The sequence below is a fragment of the Vulpes vulpes genome, chromosome 8 (genome assembly GCF_048418805.1).
Source record: "Vulpes vulpes isolate BD-2025 chromosome 8, VulVul3, whole genome shotgun sequence".
In the NCBI taxonomy this organism is placed as follows: Eukaryota; Metazoa; Chordata; class Mammalia; order Carnivora; family Canidae; genus Vulpes; species Vulpes vulpes.
This window is the reverse complement of record NC_132787.1, coordinates 53,920,237-53,934,025: the sequence shown is the minus strand read 5'-3', so window position 1 is coordinate 53,934,025 and position 13,789 is coordinate 53,920,237. Positions and strand designations below refer to the sequence as shown.

Below are 13,789 nucleotides of genomic sequence, written 5' to 3'. Positions count from 1 at the left end.
GAGATGATGTGAAGGAGTGGGACCAAAATTCCAATCAAGTCTTACAGAGAAGCCTGGCTTTGGCCCTATTTCCTTTTAAGTCAACTTTTTAGCCACATAAGAACATAAGTCTCATAACCATATACATTCAGATAGCATTACCCAACTTTATTGGTCATGTGATTTACTGGATTTGTTACAAGAACAACTTGTTTGAAATAGTTTTGGAATGTTTCCCAAAACATTCCTAGTCAATCAAAATGATTCCCATTTTGAATCATCCACAAAGATGATTTTCCTAATATTTCAAAGAAAAGATTATAGTCTGAAAACTTCAGAAAAGAGAAAATCCAGACTGATTATAAGTGCTGTGGCAATTGGTGTGTAACTTCCTAAGGGATTTACTACACTTTTTACATATTAATGATCTGTTTTATATAAAATTTTCCTTCTTTGCACCTCTTCTACCTTGATGGCACTTTGCCTTTACTCCTTGGTACTCAACCCATACTAGATTTCCCTTTTGTTCCATTTATTTTTACCTTATTCAGTTAGTTGCAAGGAAGAATTGAAGTTACAACTTTTCATCAATTTATGTCACCCTTTTTCATTCTGTTTACATATACTTCCTTTAAGTATTACTTTGTTAGGATAATAAGTTTATCATTTGCTGCACTAAGTCACAGAAATTGAGTAGTAGTAGAAAGCACACACGAGTAAAGATATGGTTGTACTTGATGGTTGTATGACAGTCCTTTTAACTTCTCTAAACTCTAGTGTTCTGATACGTAAATTGGAGTCAATAATGTTTAGTCTGTCTTCTTTACAGGATTTCTGCAAGCCTGTTAAATGATGCTATGCTACTTACTCATATCCTTCATGATTTGATAGCTTTTAGTCATATCATTTTTCTTCTTTAATCTTTTCAATCTTTCCAGTTTGCCTCCTCATCCCTCTGCTAATTTTTCTTGTCCTTCACTTATCCAATTTTCTCAATATTGAGGATCAGCTATCAGAAATTCACACACTGTTTCAGGGGCTATTGTTTTTGAGAGAACTATATTTCACTTCTAGTTCTCTCTTTGTTGACCACTAATATTTTATTTAAAAAATTAAATCAGGGGGAACCCTATGTGGCTCAGCGGTTTAGCGCCTGCCTTCCACCCAGGGCGTGATCCTGGAGTCCCGAGATTGAGTCCCGCATTGGGCTCCCTGCATGAAGCCTGCTTCTCTCTCTCTGTTACTGTTTCTGTCTCTCTGTCTCTGTCTCTCTCTCATGAATAAATAATAAAAAAAAATCTTTTAAAACATAAAAAAATTAAATCAGTATCAGAATGAGTCTTTAAGCTAAAAATAGATCTGCCCTATGACCCAGCAATTGCACTGCTGGGGATTTACCCCAAAGATACAGATGCAATGAAACACCGGGACAACTGCACCCCGATGTTTATAGCAACAATATCCACAATAGACAAACTGTGGAAGGAGTCTCGGTGTCCATCGAAAGATGAATGGATAAAGAAGATGTGGTTTATGTATACAATGGAATATTACTCAGCCATTTGAAAGGGAATAAAGGGGAAAGGAGAAAAATGAGTGGGAAATATCAGAAAGGGAGACAGAACATGAGAGACTCCTAACTCTGGGAAACGAACTAGGGGTGGTGGAAGGGGAGGTGGACCGGAGGTGGGGGTGACTGGGTGACGGGCATTGAGGGGGGCACTTGATGGGATGAGCACTGGGTGTTATTCTATATGTTGGCAAATTGAACACCAATAAAAAATAACTTTTATTGGGCTATACCAAATATAAAGAATAATATACTACTAATTCACCTACACAGTGGCAAGAACATATGAGATGTTTCTGGAATCTATCTCAATACCTGATTCTTTGCTCCCTAATAAAGTTCCACACCATTCTCAGACTTAGAGACTTAATTGTGCACCATCTATTATGCTATAGAAAATTTAAAGATGTAAAATGAGATCAGCTCAAGCACAAGTCTTTGGTATATCCTCAATCAAAACCTCTCCACCCAAGGGATGCCTTGGAGGCTCAGATGGTTAACTGTTTGCCTTCAATCTAGTCATGAGATCTCTGGGTCCTGGAACAGAGCCCTATATGCAGCTCAGTGGGAAGTCTGCTTCTCCCCTGCTCTCTCTCTCTCTCTCTCTCATAAATACATAAAAATCTTTTTAAAAAACAGAACAAGACGAATACAGCACTCCTTTACTCATCTCTTGCCAATGTCAAAATGCCAATAGTTAAAATGCCAGTACAGTTTACGTGGGTGCTGCACTTACACATAATCTTGTATTACTTTGGTAAATTGTTTACTTTCCTCCAGTGATTCTTCTAGTCGGATCATTCTCTGTCATGACAATAAAGCACTCATGGCAAAATTGTTTTCTAATTCATATGTTTTATTATATGAATGGTGAACTGCAACTGGCACAGAGCTCAGGTATGTAGAGTATTCACCATTTCTGAATGAACACATTTCCATTACCTCTACACTAGCACTTTCAAGGTGGCTTTAAAATATAAGGGAAGATCTTGATTTAATAGATCTACTGAGGTATAATTCATATACAATAATCTACACACAGTTAAAGTGTACAATTTGGGATGCCTGAGTGGCATGGTTGGTTAAGTGTCCACCTCTTGGTTTTGGCTCAGGTCGTGATCCCAGGGTTGTGGGATAGAGCCCCACTTGGGTCAGAGTCTGTTTAGGATTCGCTGTCCCTTCTCCCTGTACCTCTTCCACCCTAAAATAAATAATTAAAATTTAAATTTAAAAGGTGTACATTGATGATGATTTTGATATATGTATACACCAGTGAAACCATCACTACAAGATGAATGATATTTTCATCACCCTTGAAGAGATTCCTTTTGTTCCTATCACTCCCCCAAATCCCTAGGCAAACATTGATCTGCTTTTCCCACTATATAGTCTTCTCATTTTTTATAATTTGATATAAATGTAATTACACAGTACTCTTTTAAAAAATCTGGCTTCTGTGATAGATAGATAGATAGATAGATAGATAGATAGATAGATAGATGATAGATAGATAGATTTAGTCTTTTTTTGGGGGGGGTCAGGAAAGTTTATTTTACCTATCTAAAGCAGTAATGCTTTAGATGTTACCTAAGTGCCCCAGACAGGATTAACAAAATTAAATGTTTCTAAATTACAAATTTAGCTCCTGTAGGAGCCTCAGAAATTAAACAGAAGAAAACAATCCCCCCTCCCAAAGGAAGTATGACACACACATTTTGAAGAAATCCCAATGTTTCATGCAGTGGTAGGCAAGATGTAAAAAGCCACCCAAATTCATACATTTCTACACCAATCATCATTAGAAAAAAGTCCTCCGTAGTCGATCTGTACATCCAAATGCATTTGAGAATCTACACCTACGTTACATTATTTAATGTCATATACATTTATTACCCACCCCCCCTTGTTTTTAATAATTTCTTATGTAAAACCTTCATTCAAACCCAAAAAAGATGTAAGACTAACTTGGGGGAAGGAAAAAGATAATCACTTTAGACATTCAGCTAAAATATAGTTTATCTAAATCTCAAAATGTTTAATAAAGACAAATATCTTCTCCATTTAACACTTTGCTTTCTAACTGTACAGTAAATTGCATTGTAGAGAGTACACCTCTATCTTCAGACTGTATCTTCTTTGGATGGAATTAAGATGGAACTGAATAGTTTTAAGATAAATAAATGAGAAGTTGGTCCAACTAAGATGACAGCAGATATATTACATGCAGGATTTAATATTTTTTAATTCTCTCTTCAAAAAAAAAAAAAGGATGCAGTTCGATTGGGGGGGAAAAAGCAAGTCAAAAAGAACCCACATTCAATATATAAAAATGTCCCATAATAGGTTGACGATGGCAGTAAAAATAAGAGAAAAGAGTAATCTTTCTGGAACATCATTTTTCAATACACACACACACACACACACACACACACACGCAATGAGATATTACCAGCCATTAAAAAAAATGAAATCTTCTCATTGCAACAACATGAATGGAACTAGAGGGTATTTTGCTAAATGAAATATCAGTCAGAGAAAGACAAATATGTGATTTCACTCATATGCGGAATTTAAGAAACAAAACTGATGAACATAGATGAAGGAAGGGAAAATAAAATAAGATGGAAACAGAGAGGGAGACAAATCATAAGAGCTTGTTAACTATAGAAAATAAACTGAGGGGGGATCCCTGGGTGGCGCAGCAGTTCGGCGCCTGCCTTTGGCCCAGGGCGCGATCCTAGAGACCCGGGATCGAATCCCACATCGGGCTCCCGGTGCATGGAGCCTGCTTCTCCCTCTGCCTGTGTCTCTGCCTGTCTCTCTCTCTCTGTGACTATCATAAAAAAAAAAATTGAAAAAATAAATAAATAAACTGAGGGTTGCTGGAGGAGAGGTAGGAGTGATGGGGTACTGGGTGATGGACATTAAGGAGGGCACATGATGGAATGAGCACTGGGTGTTATATGCAACGGATGAATCTCTAAGTTCTACCTCTGAAACTAATAATACACTATATGTTAATTAAATTGAATTTAAATTAAAAAAATTTTTTAAAGAGTCTAGCTTCTTATACTCAGCACATTTTGAGATTCACCCATGTTATATATATCACTAGTTTGTACTTTTTTGTTCTTTTCTTTCTCTTCATTTTTTCTTTTTCATATTAATATTCTATTGTATGGATATAACACAATTTGTCTAATCATTCACCTTCTGATAAACATCTAAGTTGTTTTCAGTTTGGGGCTTTTACAAAGATGCTATAAATATTCATGTATTAGTCTTTGAGTGGATATATTATTTTGTTTCTCTTGGGTAAATATATACGAATGTGTTTACTTGGTAGTATGGTAGATGTATGTATAACTCTTTAAGAAGATGCCAACTGTTTTCTAAAGGAGCTAAGTCTATGGACCATTACAGGATAATGTCTATTCTTTTTCCAATTTTTATTTAATAGTTAATATATGGTGACATATTGGTTTCAGGAATAGAATTCAGTGACTCAACACTTACATACAGCACCAGTGCTCATCATAACATGTGCCCTCCTTAATACCCATCACCCATCTGCCCATCTCCTCACCCCCTCCTTCCATCAACCCTGTTTGTTCTTTTTTATTCTTTTTTTAACTTTATTTTTTAAATAAAATTTATTTGAGGGAGAGAGAGGGAGAGAGAGATCACAAGCAGAAGGGAAGGGCAGGGGGAGAAATAGACTCCCCGCTGAGCAAGGAGCCCTATGTGGGACTTGATCCCAGGACTCTGGGATCATGACCAGAGTCAAAGGCAGGCACTCAATTGACTGGGCCACCCAGGCAACCCCTTGTTTGTTCTTTGTCTTTAAGAACCTCTTATGGTTTGTTTCCCTCTCTCTTTTTTCCCCTCCCCTCCCATATGTTTATTTGTTTTGTTTCTTAAATTCCACATGAGTAGATACGTTCGTTAGATTACTCCTTTCTGCCCCTGCACGCCGCCGAGTAAGCATCGTTAACGTCTCCCCTCCCACCGCGGTCATGTCTAAGCCAGAGTCTCCCAAAGAGCCCAGCAGCTGCGGAAGCTCTTCATCGGAGGTTTGAGCTTCCATCGGAGGTTTGAGGACCGATGAGAGTCTGAGGAGCCATTCTGAGCAATGGGGGACGCTTACGGACTGTGTGGTAATGAGAGACCCCAACACCAAGCGCTCCAGAGGCTTTGGGTTCGTCACGTCCGCCACCGTGGAGGAGGTGGACGCGGCCCTGAACGCTGGGCCGCACAAGGTGGACGGGAGAGCCGTGGAACCAGAGGGCTGCTCCCGAGAGGATTCTCAAAGACCCGGTGCCCACTGAACTGTGAAAAAGGTTTTTGTCGGTGGCATTAAAGAAGACACTGAAGAACATCATCTAAGAGATTATTTTGAACAGTTGGGAACATTGAAGTGATTGAGATCATGACTGACCGAGGCAGTGGCAAAAAGAGAGGTTTTGCTTTTGTGACCTTTGACGACCACGACTCTGTAGACAAGACTGTCATTCAAAAATCCCATCCTGTGAATGGCCACAACTGTGAAGTAAGGAAAGCCCTATCGAAGCAAGAGATGGCTAGTGCTTGGTCCAGCCAAAGAGGCCGAAGTGGTTCTGGAAACTTTGGTGGTGGTCGTGGAGGTGGTTTTGGTGGGAATGACAACTTTGGTCGTGGAGGGAACTTCAGTGGTCGAGGTGTCTTTGGTGGCAGTCGAGGTGGTGGTGGATACGGTGGCAGTGGGGATGGCTATAACGGATTTGGTAATGACGGAAGCAACTTTGGAGGTGGCAGTAGCTATAACGATTTTGGCAATTACAACAATCAATCCTCAAATTTTGGACCCATGAAAGGAGGAAATTTTGGAGGCAGAAGCTCTGGCCCCTATGGTGGAGGAGGCCAATACTTTGCCAAACCACGAAACCAAGGTGGCTATGGTGGTAGCAGCAGCAGCAGCTATGGCAGTGGCAGAAGGTTTTAATTACTGCCAAGAAACAAAGCTTAGCAGGAGAGGAGAGCCAGAGAAGTGACAGGGAAGCTACAGGTTACAACAGATTTGTGAACTCAGCCAAGCACAGTGGTGGCAGGGCCTAGCTGCTACAAAGGAGACATGTTTTAGACAATGCTCATGTGTATGGGCAAAAAACTCGAGGACTGTATTTGTGACTAATTGTATAACAAGTCATTTTAGTTTCTGTTCTGTGGAAAGTGTAAAGCATTCCAACAAAGGGTTTTAATGTAGATTTTTTTTTTTTGCACCCATGCTGTTGATTGCTAAATGTAATAGTCTGATCATGATGCTGAATAAATGTGTCTTTTTTAAAATGTGCTGTGTAAAGTTAGTCTACTCTGAAGCCATCTTGGTAAACTACCCCAACAGTGTGAAGTTAGAATTCCTTCAGGGTGATGCCAGGTTCCACTCGAAATTTATTTGCAAACTGCTTGGGCACAGAAGCCATTGTCTCCACAAACCTTGGTGTGGTTGAACTGATAGTTAATGTGTTGTGACCTGGAGTTCACCGTTAAAAGGGTCACCCAAGCAAAGTCCTGGAGTTTATTTGGTTATTATGATTGTTGGCACATCCTATGCAATATATCTAAATTGAATTATGGTATCAGATAAAATTATAGATGGGATTAAAGCTTGTGTATCGTCCATTATCATGTGTAATCAATAAACGATTTAATATTCTCTTGAAAAAAAAATTCCACATGAGTGAAATCATATGGTATTAATCTTTATCTGACTTAGTTTACTTAGCATTCTAGCTCCATCCACATTGTTGCAAATGGCAAGATTTCTTTCTTTTTGATGGCTGAGTAATATTCCTGTGTGTGTATAACATCACTTCTTTTTTATTTATTTATCAGTATATGGAGATAACTTTAATGTAGTATACATAAATTGTTTTGGCTATTGTAGGTATTTTAAATGTCCATATAAGTTTGAGAATTAAATCATCAATGTCCACTTAAGAAAACTTATTATTTTGATTGAGATTGTGTATCATCTCTAAGAAAATTTGGGAATAATTAACATTTTAACAATATTGAGTCTTCCAATACATAAATAACTCCTCAACTTTGTTCTTTTCAAAGTAGTTTTGGCTATTCTGAGTCTTTTGCATGTTTATGTAACTTTTTTTAAAAAAATTATTTATTTATTCATTCATGAGAGACAGAGACCTAGGCAGAAGCAGAGGCAGGTTCCCTGTGGGGAGCCAGATATGGGACTCAATCTCAGGACTCCAGAATCATGCCTTGAGCTGAAGGCAGACTCTCAACCACTTAGCCACCCAGGCATCGTGTGTCTATGTAACTTTATTTATTTATTTATTTTCATGTAACTTTTAGAAACTGCTTGTCAATTTCTGAAGAAATGTGCTGGAATTTTGAGAGAGAATGAATAAAATCTATAGATCAATTTGGAAAGAATTGTCATCTTACTAGTGTATCTTTCAATCCAGGAACATTGAATATTTCTCGATTTATTTAGATGTGTTATTTTTTTAATTTTTTTATAAATTTATTTTTTATTGGTGTTCAATTTGTCAACATATAGAGTAACACCCAGTGCTCATCCCGTCAAGTGCCCACCCTAGTGCCCGTCACCCCCACCCCCCGCCCACCTCCCCTTCCACCACCCCTAGTTCGTTTCCCAGAGTTAGGAGTCTTTCATGTTCTGTCTACCTTTCTGATATTTCCCACTTATTTTTTCTCCTTTCCCTTTTATTCCCTTTCACTATTTTTTATATTCCCCAAATGAATGAGACCATATAATGCTTGTCCTTCTCCAATTGACTTACTTCACTCAGCATAATACCCTCCAGTTCCATCCATGTTGAAGCAAATGGTGGGTATTTGTTGTTTCTAATGGCTGAGTAACATTCCATTGTATACATAGACCACATCTTCTTTATTCATTCATCTTTTGATGGACACCGAGGCTCCTTCCACAGTTTGGTTATTGTGGACATTGCTGCTATAAACATCGGGGTGCAGGTGTCCCGGCGTTTCATTGCATCTGTATCTTTGGGGTAAATCCCCAACAGTGCAATTGCTGGGTCATAGGGCAAATCTATTTTTAACTCTTTAAGGAACCTCCACACAGTTTTTTAGAACAATATCCCTGATGAACATGGATGCAAAAATTCTCAACAAGATACTAGCCAATAGGATCCAACAGCACATTAAGAAGATTATTCGCCATAACCAAGTAAGATTTATCCCTGGGATGCAAGGCTGGTTCAACACTCGTAAAACAATCAGTGTGATTCATCATATCAGCAAGAGAAAAACAAAGAACCATATGATCCTCTCAATAGATGCAGAGAAAGCATTTGACAAAACGCAGCATCCATTCCTGATCAAAACTCTTCAGAGTGCAGGGATAGAGGGAACATTCCTCAACATCGTAAAAGCCATCTACAAAAAGCCCACAGCAAATATCATTCTCAATGGGGAAACACTGGGAGCCTTTCCCCTAAGATCAGGAACAAGACAGGGATGTCCACTCTCACCACTGCTATTCAACATAGTACTAGAAGTCCTAGCCTCAGCAATTACACCACAAAAAGACATTAAAGGCATTCCAATTGGCAAAGAAGAAGTCAAACTCTCCCTCTTCGCCGATGACATGATAGTGTACATAGAAAACCTAAAAGACTCCACCCCAAAATTGCTAGAACTCATACAGCAGTTTGGCAGTGTGGTAGGATACAAAATCTATGCCCAGAAGTCAGTGGCATTTCTATACACTAACAATGACACTGAGGAAAGAGAAATTAAGGAGTCAATCCCATTTACAATTGCACCCAAAAGCATAAGATCCCTAGCAATCAACCTAACCAAAGAGGTAAAGGATCTATACCCTAAAAACTATAGAACACTTCTGAAAGAAATTGAGGAAGACACAAAGAGATGGAAAAATATTCCATGCTCATGGATTGGAACAATTAATATTGTGAAAATGTCAATGTTACCCAGGGCAATTTACATGTTTAATGCAATCCCTATCAAAATACCATGGACTTTCTTCAGAGAGTTGGAACAAATTATTTAAAGATTTGTGTGGAATCAGAAAAGACCCCGAATAGCCAAGGGAATATTAAAAAAGAAAACCATATCTGGGGGCATCACAATGCCAGATTTCAGGTTGTACTACAAAGCTGTGGTCATCAAGACAGTGTGGTACTGGCACAAAAACAGACACATAGATCAATGGAACAGAGTAGAGAATCCAGAAGTGGACCCTCAACTTTATGGTCAAGTAATATTTGGCAAAGCAGGAAAGACTATCCACTGGAAAAAAGACAGTCTCTTCAATAAATGGTGCTGGGAAAATTGGACAGTCACATGCAGAAGAATGAAACTAGACCACTCTCTTGCACCATACACAGATGTTTTAAAAGTCTCTCAGCAATGTTTTGTAACTTTCAGTGTACAAGACTTGCATTTCTTTTATTAAATTATTCTTAAACATAATATTCTTTTTAATTCTTTTATGAATGAAATTATATTCTTTTAAAAAAAGATTGTATTTATTTATTTGAGAGAAAGAGAGAACAGGAGCAGGGAGGAGAGGCAGAGGGAAAGGGAGAAGCAGACTCCCCAGTGAGCAGGAAGCACAATACGAGGCTCAATCTTAGGACTCTGGACTTTGTTTCTTGTGTAGATTTGAGTTGCTTTCTAGTGTCCTTTTTTTTTTTAAGATTGGATTTATTTATTTAACAGAGAGAGAGTGAGCATAAGCAAGAGGAATAGTAGCAGACAGAGAGAGATGGAGAAGCAGTTTTGGGGCTTGATCCCAGGACCCCGAGATCATGATCTGAGCCAAAGGCAAATACTTAACCAACTGAGCCACCCAGAAGCCCCTCTAGGGTCCTTTCTTTTAAACCTGAAGGACTGCCTTTAGTATGTCTTGTAGGACAGGACTGCTTATGATGAATTATCTCTGCTTTATCTGTGAATGTCTTTATTTCTCCTTCATTTACTATTTTGAAATAATTATATTCAAAGGAGTTGTATTTATAATACAAGGTCTATAATGATATCCCCTGTGACATTGTTGATGTTGATAATTTGTGTCTTCTTTCTTTCTTTGTCAGTCTTATTAAGTTTGTCAATTTTATCACTCTTTTCAAATCACCAGCTTTTCTCATATATTCTTCTCGACTATATCCTGTTTTCAGTTTTATTGATGTTTGCTCTGATCATTATTTCTTTCCTTCTCCTTGATTAGAGTTTATTTTACTCTCCTTTTTCTAGTTTTTCTTTCTTTTTTGGTGTGTGTGGTGTATAGTGATAGTTTAGATTAATAATTTTAAACATTTCCTTTTTCCTAATGCAAGTATTTCATGCTATAAATTATTTTTCTCAGCACTGCTTTCAATGCATCCTGAAAGTTTGGCATTTTGTGTTTTTAGTTTTGTTCCATTCAATATATTTATTAATTTCCTTCGAGACTTCTTTTGCTCATGAACTATTCAGAAACATGTTGTTTGGTTTCCCAGTGTTTGGAGACTTTAGTGTTATTTCTGTTACCGACTTCTAGTGTGATTCCATTGTGGAGAGAGAACATACTCTGTATGATTTCAATTGTTATAAATGTAATAAAGTTTGTTTTATAGTATATCCTGATGTATATGCTCTGTGGTCACTTGAGAAGATGGCACATGTTTTTGTTGGATGGAGTGTTCTTTAATTGGACAATAGACCCCACTGGTTGATGACATTGTTGAGTTCTTCGAAATCTGTGCTGATTCTCTGTGTAGTTGTTCTGTCCTTTATTGAGAGATAAATATTGAAGTCTCCCACTATAATTGTGGATTTATTTATTTCTCCTTTTATTTCTATCAATTTTGTTTAATATATTTCAAAGATCTGTTTTTTGGTGCATACACACTTAATCTTTCCAGGGGATAGATTCTCATCAAGATATAATGTCTTCCTCCCTCAATTACTGGTATCTTTTGTTTTTGCTCTGAAACCTAGTGTTAATATATCCAATCCTGTTGATTTTTGTTGATATTGGCATGGTATATTTATTTTTACGTTTACTTTCAACATACCTTATTGTTATATTTAATGTGAGTTTCTTATAGACATATAGTTGGGCCATTTGTTTTTTAACCTAGTTTACCAATTTCTGTCTTCTGTTGGTATAGTTAGTCCATTTAAATTTATTATACAAATCAATATATTAGAAATATAGTGTGATATTTTATTTTTTATTTCCTATTTGCTCTCTTTCTTCACTTCTTTGGAGTTCTGCTTCCCCATTCCTATGAATTACTTGAACATTTTTAAAATTCCATTTTGATTTATCTATAAAGTTTTGAATGCATCTCTTTGTAAAACATTTTTAGTGGCTGGTCTAGGTATTATATTATATATACATAGCTTTTGTTATAATTACACAGTTCCTTGAGGCTCTATTAATTTTTTTCAGTCAATTTTCTCTCCATTGTTCAGATTGATCACTTTCTATTGTTTTATTTGCATATTTTCTGATTCTTCTCTCTGTCACCTCCATTCAGCTATTGTACTCATCCATTGCATTTAAAAATTTTTGTTATTGTATTTTTCAGTTAAAAATTTTTCATTACTTTTTTCTTTGTATCTTCTCTTTTTTGCTAGGTTTCATTCTTCTCCCCACCCCCCTGCCCCCCATTTATTTTAGGCATTTTGTAATTGCTTGGTGTGGTGGTTTCATGATGGCTTCTTGAAAATCCTTGTCAGAAAATTATAACATGTGTCATCTTGGTATTGGTGTTAATTGATTGCCTTGTCTCATTAAAGTTGAATTCTTTAATAATCTTTAATTTTGTCATATCTTGATAAGATAAGTCATGTCTTGGGGTATGATAAGTGAGTTTCTTTCTTTTTTTTTTTTAAAGATTTTATTTATTCATTCATGAGAGACACAGAGAGAAAGAGGCAGAGACACAGGCAGAGGGAGAAGCAGGCTCCATGCAGGGAGCTGGACATGAGACTTGATTCTGGGACTCCAGGATCACGCCCTGGGCTGCAGGCGGTGCTAAACCACTGAGCCACCCGGGCTGCCCGATAAGTGAGTTTCTTATTGGAATTTGAACATTTGAGTATTGTTATGAAAACCTAGATCTTATTTAAACCTTTATTTTCACATGTCTCCTCTTATACCATCCTAGAAGAGGCAGAGTGCTGCCTCATTACTGCCAGGTGGGGATGGAAATCTCGGTTTTCCACTTGCCTTCCATTGGCACCTGGTAGTGGGTAGGGGAATCCTCTTTACTTCTAGGAAGGAGTAAGAGATCTGGCTCCCTACTAAGCTTCCACTGATACCACCATGGCTGGGAATCAATCATGCCTCATTACTGTTCCTCACATGAACTTCACTGACACTATGGTTGGTAATCTTGTGTGGTGGTAAAGTCCTGACTCTCCACTTGGCCTTCTCTAACACAATCCAAGAAAGGTGGGGAAGGGCCCTTTATTACCTTCAAGTGAGAGTGGAAGTACAAGCTCCTCACATTGTCTTCACTGATACTGCAGGGAATAGGAACTAGAAAGTGTGCAATTCTATTCTCCCCATTTGGTCTTTCCTGGCAGGTGTGTGGTTGAGCCTGTTTCTGTCTTCATGTGCTGCGCTTTTCTGGTCTTAGACTGGAGAGAACAGGTTTTTGTTTTTGTTTTGTTGTCTATACCCATTGGTATTCCTGGGTTGCCAGAATAATATAATATAATTCAGGTATATAAGACAATATAATTTCAGGTATATAAAACAAAATTAAAACTCAGAGAATTTGCTGTCATATATTTCCTCAGGTCCCAAGGTTCCTAGGCAGTCTGCCTTCTCTCCACCTTTTAGAGTATTTTAATGTTTTCGAATATAAATGTCCAGGTATGTATATACAATGGAATATTATTTAGCCACAAAAAGAATGAAATCTTGCCATTTGCAACAACATGAATGGATTTAGAGAGTATAATGCTAAGCAAAATAAGCCAGTCAGAGAAAGACAAATACCAAATGATTTCACTCATATGTGGAATTTAAGAAATGAAACAGCCAACAAATTAAAAAAGAAAGAGACAAAAAAAAACCCCAGACTCTTTTTTAAACATTTAAATTCAATTAGCCAACATATAGTACATCATTTGTCTCAGATGTAGAGTTCAACAATTCATCAGTTGTGTAGAAGACCCAGTGCTCATCACATCACATGCCCTCCTTAACACCCATCTTCTCCACTCACT

General features: G+C 37.6%; 1 protein-coding gene across 1 annotated transcript; it reads left to right on the top strand.

Annotated features, from left to right (window-relative positions):
* The first annotated feature begins 5,868 nt into the window (after window positions 1–5,868).
* LOC140599834 (heterogeneous nuclear ribonucleoprotein A1-like) lies at window positions 5,869–7,210 on the top strand. The gene has a single exon (XM_072765103.1). The coding sequence runs from the start codon at window positions 5,979–5,981 to the stop codon at window positions 6,528–6,530; it is 552 nt and encodes a 183-aa protein (XP_072621204.1). The 5' UTR covers window positions 5,869–5,978; the 3' UTR covers window positions 6,531–7,210.
* The last annotated feature ends 6,579 nt before the right edge of the window (window positions 7,211–13,789 follow it).

Bases quoted from the DNA above. Each gene is read 5' to 3' on its own strand.
- LOC140599834 (XM_072765103.1), top strand. From the start codon at position 5,979: ATGACTGACCGAGGCAGTGGCAAAAAGAGAGGTTTTGCTTTTGTGACC.